Source organism: Schistocerca nitens, chromosome 3 (genome assembly GCF_023898315.1).
Source record: "Schistocerca nitens isolate TAMUIC-IGC-003100 chromosome 3, iqSchNite1.1, whole genome shotgun sequence".
Lineage (NCBI taxonomy): Eukaryota > Metazoa > Arthropoda > Insecta > Orthoptera > Acrididae > Schistocerca > Schistocerca nitens.
Window position 1 is genome coordinate 317,793,234 of NC_064616.1, and position 17,621 is coordinate 317,810,854.

A 17,621-nucleotide genomic window follows, 5' to 3' on the forward strand; every position below is an offset into this window, starting at 1 on the left:
TATACAAAGTAGATGCTAAATTGATACAGTTCCTAAACATCGTAATGAAAAATTGGAAAACCACACTTAATATCCAAACAAATTCAAATAATATCACATCACAGACAATACAGATTAAGCATAGAATATACCAAGGAGACTCATTAAGTCCTTTCTGGTTCTGCCTTGCTCTGAACCCACTATCCAACATGCTGAATAATACAAATTATGGATATAATATTACTGGAACATACCAACACAAAATCACACATTTGCTATACATGGGTGATCTAAAACTACTGGCAGCAACAAATCAACAACTCAATCAATTACTAAAGATAACAGAAGTATTCAGAAATGATATAAATATGGCTTTTGGAACAGACAAATGTAAGAAAAATGGCACAGTCAAGGCAAAACACACTAAACAAGAAGATTACATATTGGATAACCACAGCGACTGCATAGAAGCGATGGAAAAAACAGATGCCTATAAATATATAGGATACAGACAAAAAATAGGAATAGATAATACAAATATTAAAGAAGAACTAAAAGAAAAATATAGACAAAGACTAACAAAAATACTGAAAACAGAATTGACAGCAAGAAACAAGACAAAAGCTATAAATACTTATGCTATACCAATATTGACCTACTCATTTGGAGTAGTGAAATAGAGTAACACAGACCTAGAAGCACTCAATACACTTACACGATCACAATGCCACAAATATAGAATACATCACATACATTCAGCAACAGAAAGATTCGCATTAAGCAGAAAGGAAGGAGGAAGGGGATTTATCGACATAAAAAACCTACATTATGGACAGGTAGACAATTTAAGAAAATTCTTTTTAGAATGAGCAGAAACTAGCAAAATACACAAAGCGATCACTCACATAAATACATCGGCTACACCATTGCAATTTCATAACCACTTCTATAACCCTTTAGATCACATAACATCAACAGATACGGAGAAAGTAAATTTGAAAAAGCACCCGTATCATCTAACACAGCCACACATCGATCAAGATGCATCCAACACATGACTAAGAAAAGGCAATATATACAGTGAGACGGAAGGATTCATGATTGCAATACAGGATCAAACAATAAACACCAGATATTACAGCAAGCATATTATTAAAGATCCCAATACAACAGATAAATGCAGACTTTGCAAACAACAAATAGAAACAGTAGATCACGTCACAAGCAGATGTACAATACTAGCAAATACAGAATACACCAGAAGACATGACAATGTAGCAAAAATAATACATCAACAACTTGCCATACAACATAAACTAATAAAACAACACGTTTCCACATACAAGTATCCACCACAAAATGTACTGGAGAATGTTGAATAAAAATTATACTGGAACAGAACCATTATAACAGATAAAACAACACCACATAACAAAACCTGACATCATACTCACCAATAAAAAGAAGAAATTAACACAACTAATCGAAATATCCATACCCAATACAACAAATATACAAAAGAAAACAGGAGAAAAAATTGAAAAATACATCCATCTGGCTGAGGAAGTCAAGGACATGTGGCATCAGGATAAAGTTGACATTATACCAATTATACTATCAACTACAGGAGTCATACCACACAATATCCACCAGTACATCAATGCAATACAGCTACATCCAAATGTATATATATATACAACTACAGAAATCTGTAATTATTGATACATGTTCAATTACCCGAAAGTTCCTAAATGCAATGTAACATATACCATACAGTTAAAAGGAAGTCACGCTTGATCAAGGTCCGCGTCACTTTCCATTTCTAACCAGACATAACGTCTGAGAAAGGGAAGAAATAATAATAAATATTCCGTGAACAATTTTCATATGGATAATTTGAAGCAAAGTCAGCTGAAAAAATAGACACTTGAAAAATTTGTGTCAAGAGTTTTGATATTATCTTCCAAAGAGAGTACTAAATAATTAGAGAACGTAATAATATGTGACACATTCAATTTTAGTATCAGCGGAATGTGGGCCCACGCACCGCCTCCTCGTTGTTTTTTAGGGCCTTTTATGATCACACTGCAAAACCAAATACAGTTTTTGGGTTGTTTTGAACACGGTCTTTCTAATGAAAACATTTAAGGGGTGGTAGGACATCAGAATTTATTAGATTTATGAAAAAATGAATTAGCTATTACATTTTAAACTTCACATTTAGGAAAAACGCAAGTTTTATGGTTAATCATCTCAATTTTTAGCACAGTTTTTAATAGAGTTGGAAAATTCTAGAGTTTCATACACCTGTAAGTGTGGTTTGTATGTTGTGCAAAATTCATCGACGAATCTCTCTTACTTATGAAGAAAAGTGTACCTATAGCAACAAATGCAGCCAATAGCAAGTGAAAAAATGATGAAATTTCACATGTAAAAAAAAATTATTTTGTTGTTTTTCAAATTCCACTACTATGAGTTTTTCTGCCTACTTTGCTTCAGACTGTCCATATGAAACTGTTTTGGAATTTTTTAAAATTATTATTTCAACTGAGAGAGCACAAAAAGTTGTACAACATGGCCTAGTTTTATCTCTTTCAAGAAAATACTGTCAGAGATATCATGTCTCAATGTTGCTGAAAACTCATGGGCACACTGTTTATAGCTGTGCTATGGGGTCAAACAAACGGCTATACCTTCAGAAGTGTTGATTTAGTGACCATGAAACTTTACTAATGTTCAATGGGAACAAGTGTAAATGTTCACACGAAATTTCAGCAAAATCTGTGATGGGCATGCGGGAATCCCTGGACCACTTGGCATGGAATGACTACTATCAAATGGAAATGTTATATGGGTTTATTTATCTAGTGTCTGGAAGGGCTGCCTAGATACTTAAGTAAAGTAACTGAAGGTAACAATAAAAAAGGCCAACGGACATAGATGGACTCTTAAGTTGCCCAACTCCACACAAAAAAGAGCCATGTTATAGAAACTGGGTCCCTGTCAAGAAATTGAGCTAATTTTGCTAACTGTTTAAGACAAAATGGAATATCAATTTTTACATCAGGAAGGACATATAACTTTTGTTTTCATACTGTGGAATGCCTTTGTAATTTATTCTCAGTTGATGAAGTGAATTTTCTATGTAAAATGGTTGGTAGAGGGTAACAGGACTAAACAGTGAGGTCAGAAGCCCTTCTGCCAATAGATGGGTCATCTGGAGTTAATGATGTAAGCCATAAATTAAACTGAATTATGGAAGTATGTAAGAGTGGCAAAATAAATGTCTTAAAATGATCTGAGAAAAAGTACCACCATAGTTTTATCTTGAGAATGTCTTTATTCTATCACGTGATTAGTTTCAGTGGCAAATTACCGCCACGTACATGGGATCGCACTGGAGACAACACGGTGTCGATTGCAGACTCCTGATGAAAGCTAGCCCACGTGTGCTAATAACAAGGATCCCAGAGCAAATGCACCAAGGAAATCAAATATTCTTTTGGCAGTGGTGGGGCCTTAGTATGGCAGTATTGTGCTGCCAAAACTAGTCATGTAATACAATAAAGACATTCTCGAGATACAGCTATGGTGGTAATTTTCCTCAGATATATCGTCAGCCGAAGTCCTTTGTCCAAGCAATATTCTTATAGTGATATTGATGCCAGAGATGAGATATAATTTAAAGAGAAGTAAAAGTATATGGGTCTGGCCAGTACACAGGTTGAAGCAGATCAGCGGTCTCTCAGAGCACACCTGGGGGGAGAAAGAAAAACCTATGTCTGAAGCCCCCTCCCCTCCCCCAGAGACTGCTCATTAAGCCACAACTAATTAAAACACAACTGAAGGAAGCCTGTTTAATAAACCACAGGGCTCTGTTAATGGTTGTCAGCTCCACCATAAAAATATTTCACATTCGCAGCAGCAAAAGTTGTTCCTGACTGGTGGCACCAGTAAAAGCATACATATCCTGTCCAATCCACAGTTTTACAGCTGTCGGTGTAAATGATGGTAGAAACCTGATACTCCTGAAGAACTTACAATGGAAACACACCAAAAGGTCCTAGGGCTATTTAAACTTCAGGTTCCTGAACAGATTAGTCCTAATTCATGGTCTGGGTACTAACCAAAGGGGTTTGCACCGGTAAACACGGAGAGTACATTCTAAGGAGGTTTGGCACAGGTCCCACCAGAAGGCCTCGAGGCCCATTCCAACTGACAATCTGACGCAAGTGCTGGTGTCAGGGTGTTAATGACCCTTGTATGCAGAAAGAAGTTAGATGATTAGGAAACTGTTGGACAGTGATTGCATAACTGAGTGAGAGTTGGTACTGTTGGAACTAATGAGGGAAGATCCCTGCTTTGGCAAGCAGACTGTGTACTGAACGGAAGGCGCCAGTAGCTAGTCTTACTACTTGATGATGGATGGGGCCCAACAATTTTGAAGCTGAAGGTGCCACCAAGACATAAATGTAGCAACTGTGATGTGATCACGCCATAAGCAGAACCTGGAAAATATCTAGAAGAATAGCGCAATATGCATGCAAAAAGACTTGGGCAAGGAGGCAGGAAGTATTAAGCTTTTCATATAGCTAGTTGTTAACTGATGAACATTGGGTAGCCATGTCAGCATTTTATCAAAGAGGAGTCCCAAAAATCATGACTGTGCAATAACAGCCAAGCACTGGGTACTCAAATAGTACTCTCAGTCGAGATGGGATATGGTATGTACACAGAAATGCATAACTCGCTTTTCTGCAAGAGAGAATTGGAAGCCATGGGAAAGGGTCACAGTGGAGGTCCTTCAGATGGCACCTAGGAGCTGGTGTTCAGCAAAGACTACAGATTGGAGAAACAGTGCGAGGGCAACCAGTGACCCAATGGAGGTCACTAGTCCATTGATGGCGATGAAGAAGAGTGAAACATTCAGTATGGAGCCCTGTGAGATGCCATTCTCTTGGGCCTGTGTGATGTACCAACTCTAACCCAGAACAACATGTGGGATAAAAACTGACAATTAAAAATTGGTAGGGAGCCTCAAAAGCCACAATCAGAGAGGAAGTAAAATGTGATGACACCAAGCCATGTCATATGCCTTATGTGGGTAGAAGAAGACTGCAATGAAGTGTTGGGATTTAGAAAACTGCCTATCAGATTGCTGTTTTCCATTGTGGATTGTCCATACTGCAAACCACAAAGATAGGGAGACAAAGTGCCTCACAATTCAAGAATCCAGCATAATAGTCAGGCTACCATCCTTTCAAACAGTTTGCAGAGCATGTTGATGAGATTAAACAGTCCATAGTTGTTGATGGACATAGAATTTTTGTCTGCTTCAAGGACTGGGACGACGATACTGTCTCACCACTGCAAAAGGAAACAATTTAGCCAAGTACATTTGAAGACCCTGAGTAGATTAAGTATTTCAGTAATATTCAGATGTTGGGTCCTGTGGTTACGAATTGAATCCGGGTCTTGGGCCATACTGTGTGATGTGTTGTCAAGAGCCTGTTCCCAGTCAGTGAAGGGTTCATTACATAATTTGGTGTGGTGGTGGGTAAAAGATAGGTGGGTGTCTTCAATTTTTCTTGTATGTGCTCAAAGGTAGCCAGGTAAGAAGAGTATGCCAATGCAGTCACAAAGTTTGTCACAAGATCTTCAGCAAGAACAAACATATCGGCAAATATACCATTCTCAAGGAGGAGACCTGAGACAGCTGATAGGCCCTGTAGACTACAGATCTTGGCCCATACCTGAGGTAAAGAGGAAGAGAGGTGGTGCTCTCAGAATTCCTTCTTATTGCATTGAACTGGATAGCGAGCCTAAGCACTGAGTCGCTTAAAAGTGATGAGAGTAGCATGAGAAGGCTGTTGCTAGAGATGTTGCAGGGCCCTTTGAAACTCCTGAAAAGTTGATCCCATGTCTTTGGTTCTCCATGGAACCACCTGGCAGTGCAGTGAGCCCATAGAAAGAGGAGGATAGCAGTTCCAGTGGCAAGGGTGATTGCATCAGAAAAGTCTTCCACAACCCCGTCAATGGAATCTGACTGGGCGCAAAGGTGATGGCAAAGGTACACTATTGCCAGTTGGTTTTTCAAAAAGCCCAATATGGTAAGTGGTCCATTGAGAAGTGAAAAGAAAGTGACAGGGTCACCAAAAAGTGGTCACTGTCATAAATATCATCATGCAGTAATCATTGTAGCAAGGTCCCAAGTTTGGGTGAAGAGAACTACGGTCAATGGCCGAAAAGGTACCGTAAATGGCACTAAAGTGGATAAGAGTACTATCATTGAGAGGAGACAGACCGAGAACGAAAAGAAGCTGGTGCATCAGACGGCCTCTACCAAACAAAGTGGTACTACCCAATATGCAGCAGTGTGCACTGAAATTACCAATTAGGAGAATAGCGGGCAGAATTGTTGTCCAAGATTGTCTTTTCAAGGTAAACAGTAACCTACCTGGAGGTAAACAAATGTTACATATGGAGATTGCTGGAATCATCTACACTCTCACTGCTATCACACTGTCCTTCCGGAATTTTCCAAGTCCATTGGAAGGACCGATGGACACAAATGGATGCAGGTGATCAGACAATATCCTTACTCAAGTGTCACCTGTCAGAGTCATATCTAGACATATCAGGGGTCCCATATCACTCCAACTGCACACGCCTCACACCGTTACATAGCCTCCACCAGCTTGAACAGACCCCTGCTGACATGCAGGATCCATGGATTCAAGAGGCTGTCTCCATGCCCATACACGTCCATCTGCTCGATACAATTTGGGACTCAACCGGTCAGGCAACACGTTTCCAGTCATCAAAAGTTCGATGTCGGAGTTGATGGGCCCAGGTGAGGCGTAAAGCTTTGTGTCATGAAGTCATCATCAAGGATACACAAGTGGGTCTTTGGTTCCAAAAGCCCATATCGATGATTTTTTGTTGAATGGTTCGCACACTGACACTTGTTGATGGCACAGCATAGAAATCTGCAGCAATTTGTGGAAGGGTTGCACTTCTGTTATGTTGAATAATTCTCTTCGGTCATCGTCAGTCCTGTTCTAGCAGGATATTTTTCTGCCCAGCGATGCCAGAGATCTGATGTCTTACCAGATTCCTGATATTCATGGTACACTTGCGAAATGGCCATATGGGAAAAATCACCACTTCATTGCTACCTTGGAGATGCAGTGTCTCATTGCTCATGCGCTGACTAGAACACCACGTTCAGACTCATTTAAATCTTGATAACCTGCCATTGTAGCAGCAGTAACCAATCTAACAACTGAGCCAGACACTTGTTGCCTTATATAGGTGTTGCTGACCGCAGTGTTGTATTCTGCCTGTTTACATCTCTCTGTATTGAATACACATGCCTATACCAGTTTCTTCGTATAAGGAAGGGAGCAGGACCGCACAACTCTGTACGCAAATAAACAGAAAATAATAATGACAAATGAAACTAGTATCTTTGCAGCCATCTACAGACCTCCGGTTATGCAGCAGATCAGTTCATCACCTCAACCAAGATTTCAGTTGCATATTGGTTGCCTTTGCTGACTCTCAACCATACTGTTATCTTGCAACCTAACCTTACAAGACAGATCTATCTGTCATCAAAACCTAGATCTCATTTTCAGGACAAAATATTTAATAATATTTCAACACACAAATAACAAAAGTGTTGAATATATCAATGAAAAAAACTCCTGCAAGCATGAAAAACATAAAACAAATGAAGATAGAGCTGCTCACATAACATATGTAATTTTTATTATTTTGATTCCCGAAATTAACTTTATAACAACAGGATTGTCAATACAAGGCAAAAGCAAAATGTGAAGGTTGGACTGTCTACAAAATGTGATTAAATCTTATGTTAACTACGTGATGACCAATCTAGTTACCACTCATTCATTGGCTGCCTTCAACTTAGCACAAAGGTGGGTTACCAACATCTATTGTTTACCACAAAGTAACGCAGCACGTGGTCATCCCTTTGTAAAGTTTAGCTGATTATTTTGAGCTTATTATAAATGACTTTTAAACATACTTTATGAAGTTTTTTTCTTTTTTTGTCGAAGTGGATTTTCAGTAGTGGGAAACAGTACAATGTAATAAACAAAAGAAAGGTTGTTCACATACACTGATGAGCCAAAACAATATGACAACCTGCTTAATAGCATGCTGCTCCACTTTTAGAACTTAATACAGCAGCAATTCTGTACGGTATGGGTTCAACATGTCCTCCATCCTCTTCCGGAGGTATGTGGGACCAGATTTCTAAGCCCTACCTCACACAATTCCTCTAAATTACAGGCCAGTGGTTTGTGAGAATGGAAGTGGGGCCCAATTGCATCCAATGTGTGTTGCATTGCATTCAGTTCAGAGGGGTTTAGTGGCCAAGACACCAATATGAGTTCACTACCAAGTTCCTCAAGCCACTGTAGAATAATTCTGCCTTGTAACATGGAATATGGACAGTTATACTGTTGGGAGATGCCATCTGGCATAAAGAGATGGAGCTGGTCTGTAACGTGGTTAACACTGCCCACAGCTAACAGGGTGCTTTTGATTACTACAGGCCCTATGGAAGCCTAGGTGAATGTCCCCCATGGCATTACAGTGGCTGCAATGGTCTGTCTCCATGGTACAGTGCATATTTCAAGCATCCATTTGCCTGGATGATGGCATAACCAGACATAACCTTTGGACTGATGTTTAAAGCCTTCCCGGAGTACTGATTGTTCCATAAAAACACAGGAGAATTGCCGAATGTCAGTAACATCCTGCCACGATATTTCGGCGCAGAGTCTTCTGGCCATCTTCAGGTGATTACCACTGTAGTGGTACTGGCGAGTGCGTGCTGAGCTCTGCTATTTAAAGCCATACTGAGGTGACATTGCGCATGCACTGCTCAGCGTGCACGTTCATAACAACTCTGTGCACTGCGCCTCGCGCCCTCCACAGTGAAAGCTTGGCGTATTGATATCAGGTCAATTTTAATTCTTTATGCAGATAACTACGTCGACTACGAAGTTTCTATATTACAGGATTCCACGCAGAGTTTAGCTGATAACCGCTATCACAATTGATAAGAGTCTCATTGTCAGACAATCTTATTTCCACAGATTCATTGATAATCAAGCTCCAAAAGTTTGATGTATGGACCAAAATTTGTGTGTCGTCGTAATTCATGGAGTGGTCTGTGGAAATACAATGTCCGGCGATTGCGGACTTGGTGGGTTGGAGAAGGCAAGTATGTCGTTGGTGTTCCACAATGCGTTCATGTGCAGTTTGTGTTGTTTGCCCTATATATGTTTTGCCGCATTCACACGGAATCTTGTAAACACCTGATTTACGCAGGCCCGGGTCGTCTTTAACGGATCCCACCAGTGATGAAATTTTGGAAGGAGGCCGAAAGATGACTCTCACTTGATACTTTCTTAATATTCTGCCTATCTGTGAAGAAATATTCCCAATAAATGGTAGATAAACAGTCGACCTGAAGGCCTCTTCCTCTTCCTTGTTCCGTCATTTGTAGGTCTGCATCAGTCTGTGCACTTGCCTAGTTGAAAGCCATTCTTCAGAAATGCTTTTTTCAGGTGTTCCAATTCCGCTTGAAGACTTTCAGCATCAGAGATGGTATGGGCACAGTGGACTAAGGTTTTTAGAATGCCCATTGTTTGTGCTGGATGGTGGCAACTAGTAACTTTCAGATACAGGTATGTATGAGTGGGCTTTCTGTATACCGCTACTGTGTCTGTGCTAGCAAAAGGACTGAATTTTGCTCCCACGCCCGTTTTACCGTGACTAGTGGATTTCGTCAGTGCCATTGAAGAGCTGTACGCCGTCTTGATACAGACGAAGCGGAGGAAGTTCGCTGAGAGTCTTGCCATGTGATGACCAGAGGTGCACCAATGAAGAGTAACATCTCACCCATGGAGAGGATAGCCCTCCGTAACTTACGAGCAGATGTGGATACAGTAGTCTTAAAATCTGACAAAGGAAACGCTACTGTCCTCATACCAAGGGATGATTATATTAATAAGATGAATGTTTTATTATGTGACTCAATGTATCGCAAAATCGATAACGATCCCACGAGCTGAGTGGTGCGAAAAACGGTAGAACTTTTATCAAATAGTTCTCTACCGAAGGAGGTCATCAAGAGACTGAAACCAAACAGTTCAGTTCCACCTAGGCTATATGGACTGCCTAAGATCCACAAGGAAAATGTGCCGTTACGTCCAATGGTGAGTAACATTGGAGCAGCCACTTACGACCTAGCAAAATTTTTGGCATCTTTGCTGAAACCAGTGATAGGCAAGTGTGCACATCACATAAAGAATTCCAGTGATTTTATCAGCCGACTTCAATCACTACAGCTGAAAAGTAACGACTTATTGGTCAGTCTTGATGTGGTTTCTCTTTTCACAAAGGTGCCTCTTGTGGACTCACTACACCTCATTGGAAATATGTTTGGTGCAGACATTACAGCATTGAGCACACACACTCTCTCCTCTACATATTTTATATTTAACAACGAATTTTACGAACAATCTGATGGTGTCGTCATGGGGAGTCCTTTCTCCCCCCTAGTGGCAAATCTTTTTATGGAAGATTTTGAAGAGAGAGCACTCGACTCTGCCACTTTTAAACCGACAGTATTTTGGTTTTACGTTGACGACATTTTTATAGAGTGGCCTCATGGTTTGGACCGTCTCCAAGAATTTTTAAGTCACATGAACTCCATACATGAAAAAATAAAGTTTACCACGGACATGGAGAAAGATGGTTGCTTGCCATTTGTAGACGTCTTGGTGTGACATAAGAGTGATGGCACACTTGTTCACTCAGTGTACAGAAAGCCCCCTCATACAGACCTGTATCTGCAAGCTACTAGTTGCCACCATCCAGCACAAACAATGGGCGTTCTCAAAACCTTAGTCCACCGTGCCCATACCATCTCTGATGCTGAAAGTCTTCAAGCGGAACTGGAACACCTGAAAAAAGCATTTCTGAAGAATGGCTTTTCAACTAGGCAAGTACACAGACTGATGCAGACCTACAAACGACGGAACAAGGAAGAGGAAGAGGCCTTCAGGTTGACTGTTTATCTACCATTTATTGGGAATATTTCTTCACAGATAGGCAGAATATTGAGAAAGTATCAAGTGAGAGCCATCTTTCGGCCTCCTTCCAAAATTTCATCACTGGTGGGATCCGTTAAAGACGACCCGGGCCTGCGTAAATCAGGTGTTTACAAGATTCCGTGTGAATGCGACAAAACATATATAGGGCAAACAACACGAACTGCGCATGAACGCATTGTGCAACACCAACGACATACTTGCCTTCTCCAACCCACCAAGTCCGCAATCGCCGGACATTGTATTTCCACAGACCACTCCATGAATTACGACGACACACAAATTTTGGTCCATACATCAAACTTTTGGAGTTTGATTACTAATGAATTGTGGAAATAAGATTGTCTGACAATGAGACTCTCATCAATCATGATAGCGGTTATCAGCTAAACTCTGCTTGGAATCCTGTTATAGAGAAACTTCGTAGTCGACGTAGTTATCTGCAGAAAGATGAAAATCAACCTGATATCAATATGCCAAGCTCTCACCCTGGAGGGTGCGAGGCGCAGTGCACAGAGTTGTTATGAACGCGCACGCTGAGCAGTGCATGCGCAATGTCACCTCAGTATGGCTTTAAATAGCAGAGCTCAGCACGTACTCGCCAGTACCACTACAGTGGTACTCACCTGAAGATGGCCAGAAGACTGTGCCGAAATATCGTGGCAGGACGTTACTGACTTCCGGCAGTTCTCCCATGTTTTTATGAAACAACCTTTGGACTGTTTTAACAAGAAGCGTGATTCATCCAACTAGGCACTCATCCATGGTCAATTCCAACAAACCAGTGCCCACTGCAATCATCATTGATTTTGTCGTTGGTTCAGCACAGAAACATGTAGGTGTTGTCTGCAGAGGAGCCATACATTCCAACAGTGTACACTGAATGATGTGTTCTGAAACTCTTGTGCATGAGTCAGCATTGTATTCTGTTGCCAGATCTGCCACACATCACCACCTATACTGCTTTCCAGACTGGGCAAGCCTCTGACCTTTAAGTTATGTGATCAGTCACGGATGTTCAGCTCCTTGTCACATGGTCATAGTTTCACTGTCTCAACCACTCTCTACAGATGCACGCTACACTAAAATACAAACAGTCAATTAGATTCATCAGTGCCAAGATGCTCATTCCCAGGTGTTGGTGTGTAACAGTCTGCCCTTTATCAAAATCACTTATGACTGGATTTCTTCATCTGTGGTTCATATCATTAACAGAATGATACTACATTTGTCCCTGCTCTGCTTCCTACTCTTCTAGTCTAAGTTACATGCCTGCGACAGAACCAGGTGGCATTCAATCTCACGGTGGGCAGCAGTCCCTGGGTGGAGAAAATCCCCGACCTGGCTGGGAATCGAACCCAGGACCCTATGATCCAGAGGCAGCAATGCTAGCCACTAGACCACGAGCTGTGGACAATGATTTTGGGGAATGACTTATAAATTATACACAGGGGCTAAAATGTCTTTAGTGAATGATTTTGTTAAGTTTGTTTCGTATTACTTTCTCTTCGACTGTAGCCATTTCCACTGTAACACTATCAATCTGCAGGCACTATTTCTTTGCAAGTATCTTTAATGTTCTTTTACACAACACCCCGTATCATATCCAGAATGTCATTATTTTCATTATTAACTACCTGTGTTTCTGATTCAACTTTTGAACTATACAAACTCTAAAAATCAATTACACGAGGTTTCACGATTGTAGATGGATGACGACATCTTTTCCATGAAATTCTGACTGGCAGACGTTCAGCTATCTTCACACTGTAAGACTCATATGAAGATGCCTGAAAATTTGTCAGATAAAATTTTATGGCAAGACATCACCATCATCCAGTTGCAATCCCAAAATATCCCACCTCGTGGAATACTTATTAAACCAGGAAAACTTTAAAAATTACACAAAGATCACTCTTCATGTGCTTGTACATTTTTCTCTGTTGTTTATTAATGTGCCACCTACCATCTGAATAGGTAAAATGTGAGATTTAGTCAACATAAGTTTCTGTTTTATTTCCTTCATACTGTCCTTGCACACAAACACTTCTCTCGTCAAATATTCACCGTAAAGTCTCATTTGCTCTTAAAAAATGTCCACACAGTTTTGTTTCAGTCAGCATATTATATCATGTTCCTTTTATTTTTTCTTCAAACTTGTGCCTTTTCTTTGATTGTTGCCTTTTTCTATTTGATTATTTGTTCTTTTGCCTTCTTTGTACTTGCAATATGTTTTGCTGTTTGCATAATTATCACTGTCAAATTTGCTCCTTTTACCTTTGTCCGTATAATCTTCATTTTATAAAATGATGTACTTACTACTTACATTAATGTGATGTACTTCATGATCCTTAAAGACATTACCATAATTTACATTTTTGGTTTCCTGTCCGACACATTTCTTTATTTGTAGATTTTTGACCTCATTTGCATCTTACTATAGTCTAAGTGGCATAAGAAGACACCTGATAACTGCCGTGGACCGGTTGTGGCAGCTTCACTTGCCTATCTGAACCAGTCACATCATGCAATTGTGTAAATGTCTCTATGGCAAGGCCGCAGGGTTGTCACAGTCCTATAGAAGGCTAATATCTCACCTGCAGCCATTCGCACTATGTACCTGAAAGCTGGCAAGAGTGCTACTAGATGTCAGGAATCTTCTTGTGCCATGACAACTACAGTATATTTAATTTCTAAAATGGTTCAGGACAATCACATACCACACATTTTTTTAGCTCCAAGATAGGAGGAAGGGCAGCATCAGTTGTAAATTTTAATTTGTTTACTGCAGATCAATTTCAGCTACTGTGAGCTATCTTCAGTTTAGTTATCTCCAAGTCATGATGACGCTCACTGCTTGTTATCTGTACCATCAATGTGACAACATTTACAATGAGTCATCTTGACTTTTGATATAACTGCAATGAAGATACACTATGTGATCAAAAGTATCTGGACCCCTGGCTGAAAAAGACTTACAAGTTCGTTACATCCTCCATTGGTAATGCTGGAATTCAATATGGTGTTGGCCCACCCTTAGCCTTGATGACAGCTTCCACTCTCGCAGGCGTACTTTGTCAGGTACTGGAAGATTTCTTGGGGAATGACAGTCCATTCTTCACAGAGTGGTGCACTGAGGAGAGGTATCGACGTCAGTCGGTGAGGTCTGGCATGATGATGGTGATCCAAAATGTCCCAAAGATGTTCTATACGATTCAGGTCAAGACCCTGTGCAGGCCAGTCCATTACAGGGATGTTATTGTCATGTAACCACTCCGCCACAGGCCATGCATTATGAAGAGGTGCTCGATTGTGTTGAAAGATGCAATTGTCATTCCCGAATTGCTCTTCAACAGTGGGAAGCAAGAAGGTGCTTAAAACATCAATGTAGGCCTGTGCTGTGATAGTGGCACAACAAGGGGTGCATGTGCCCTCAATGAAAACCACGACCACAACATAATACCACCGCCTCCGAGTTTTACTGTTGGCACTACACACACTGGCAGATGACGTTCACCGGGTATTTGCCATACCCACACCCTGACATCGGATAGCCACATTGTGCATTGTGATTCGTCTCTCCACACAATGTTTTTCCACTGTTCAACTGTCCAATGTTTACGCTCCTTACACCAAGCGAGGCGTCATTTGGCATTTACTGGTGTGATGTGTGGCTTATGAGCAGCCGCTCGACCATGACACAAGCGACACCCAATCACCTGACCACGTTTGTAGTCCATGAGTTCTGCAGAGCACCCCATTCTACTCTCTCCCGACGTCTAATGACTACTGAGGTCGCCAATAAAGAGTTCCTGGCAGTAGGCGGCAGCACAATGTGCCTAATATGAAAAACGTATGTTTTTGGGGGTGTCAGGATACTTTTGTCACATGGTGTAGCTACACAGTAGCTGAAATCTATCTGCAATACACAGATTAAGATCTATGAGCGATTCTGCCCTTCCTCCTATCTTGGATCTCATTAACACAATTGTGGAGCATGCTGTTCCTGATGTTTTCTCTTTTTAACTGATTGATAAAATATAGTTACTTCCATGTTTAGACACAGAAGTGGCTGGACACATCTGATAGCCTACCTAAACCCATTGCCTGATTTTTCACATTTCACTACTCCCAATTGTCTTTCACCCCAATTAGAATAACAGACATCCCAGAAGCTCTCACAAGGCAGTACAGCATAAAATCACATTACCCACAGTAAACAGCCTTAAGAGTTTGGCAAGATAAATAAGCTGATGTAAACCTTAGCACAGCTATGCTTACAATCATCTCAGCCCAGTCTTGGAGTCTGGGAATAACAAGACAATTTGCATGCTGATTATGTGCCAGCAGAAACTACCAGGAACATGACAACAGAGGCCTTTCCACAGATTCTCTCAGTCACATATTATTGAAACTCTCAACAAGAGAATAGATTTCTTACTGTTATTTATTGTTCCTGGAATAAATGGTCTTCTAGTAAGTCTTATTGTAAGCATACTACAAGACATAACTAACAATGAAATATTCCTCCAAAAACATTTACATTAGGTACGTGAACAACATTAACATACCTCCTTCACCATAAAATAGAAGAGCATTGTAGTATTTGTCACTTGCATCAGCTTGCAGGCATCTCACTTCTTTGCACAATGAAGCAAATACAGTGACAACTTTATTCAAAACTTTGTTATCTGTATCAATAATTTGCAGCAATGATGTATTTTCATGTGGTGAAAGCTGGAAAATAATGAAAAGTCTGTCACTGTATGCTGATGGCAAACTAAAACTAACTGCTCTGTTCAGTAAACTAAAAATGAAGTTTCTACCAAAATTAACTAAATGAGATATAAATTGCAACTATGATCAGCATTTAGTTCACAAAGATTTTGTGCACTTTAAATCTTAAGATTACTGTGTTAGCACCCATGCTGCACTTGTTACAATATGCACTGCCCAATAAACATTAATGTGACCACCTGTAGAAAAGCCCGAGTAACCATCTTTCGCAGCATGGACTACTGCGAGGCATGGAGGAAGAGAGCGACGAGTTCTGGAAGGTGCTGACAAAGACATACAGCCATGCTGACGCCAGTGCTGTGGCCAGCTGCACTACCTTTCTTGGTTGAGGATCCAGGGTGCAAACAGTCCAATTGAGGTGGTCCCACAGATTCTCCATTGGGTTTACATCTGGGGAGTTTGGTTGCCAGGATATTACAGTGAACTCATTCTGGTCCTCTTTTAACCATGTACATACACTGTAGGCTGTGCGACTCATTGAACTGTACAGCTGGTAGATGTCATTAAGCCAAGGAAAAACGAACTGCATGTAGGGATGGACATAATCTCCAAGTATAGATGAGTACTTGCGTTGATCCAGTGTGCCTTGCAGAATGATGAGATCACTCGGGAAATGCCTCAAAAACATTCGCCCATTCGCCAGACCATAACACTCCCTCCTCCAGCCTGGACCCTTCCAATGACAGTTGTAGAGTGTTTTCTTTCAGATGTTTCAGGCCAATGCAACATAAAACACAATTCAACTCAAAATACTACCTACTGCCAGTCAATGCACGTCCAGCTGCAGTACTGGTGTGAAAATTACAGCGTCTGCTGTCAGTGAACAGCAGCCCACATAGCTGCATGAACCAGGAACCCGCTGCTGAGGACCATATGCAGCAACATTTGCTGAATGGTTGTTGAGGAGACACTGTTAGTAGCCCCTTGGTTCATCTACAGATGCTCAACAACTGAACGTCTATTCACCTGTACAAATCTCCACAGCCGTTATTCATCCATAATCTATGACCTGTGGTGAACCACAATTGCCTCAGCACTGGTTACGGATAGTGCCATTTTGCCCTGCACATTATACTTCAACCCTGGCAGCACACAAACAGTTAACAAAACTTAGCCATTTCAGAAATGCTTCCGCCCTTAGCCTGAAAGCCAATGATCATGCCCTTTTCTGCACCAGATAAATCACTCTGTTTCGGCATTAAGAAATTGACTGCACTGTTTTCCATGTCCCTCAGACACTTTATATGCCCTTCACTGCTAATACTGGCACTGCTCTCTCTCTCTCTCTCTCTCTCTCTCTCTCTCTCTCTCTCTCTCTCCATTCCTCCCCCACCCCTCCTCCCGCCAGTAAGCACACGCACACGTGCGAGAGGGAGAGAGAACAGGCTCTTGCAATGTTCCTAATGTTCATTCACTTCTGAAAAGTTTAGTTCCGTTTAGTAATGTTGCCTAGTAAAGATAATATAAACAGAATATTGATGTATTGAGTACTTCCTCAGCGATGAAACACAGCATGTTGTTTACGTGTACCCCAAGGGAGTATTGATGGACAATTACTGTTCTTAGAATATGTAAATGGTCCACAACATCAACAAATAAGCAGGAAGACACTCCATTGTTCAGCCAGATGACTGGTGATCAATCCATAATCAAAAAATATATGTAAGAGTATGCGTTAAGAAGGATTTTAAG

The 17,621-nt window shown here is 40.9% G+C and overlaps 1 protein-coding gene across 1 annotated transcript in view; it reads right to left on the reverse strand.

Annotated features, from left to right (window-relative positions):
- Positions 1-17,621, reverse strand: part of LOC126248287 (WASH complex subunit 4) — a 190,015-nt gene that overhangs the window by 163,748 nt on the left and 8,646 nt on the right. The window contains exon 3 of the mRNA XM_049949137.1: positions 15,704-15,869. Coding sequence (XP_049805094.1) covers positions 15,704-15,869 — 166 coding nt within the window. The remainder of the gene's footprint in view (positions 1-15,703; positions 15,870-17,621) is intronic.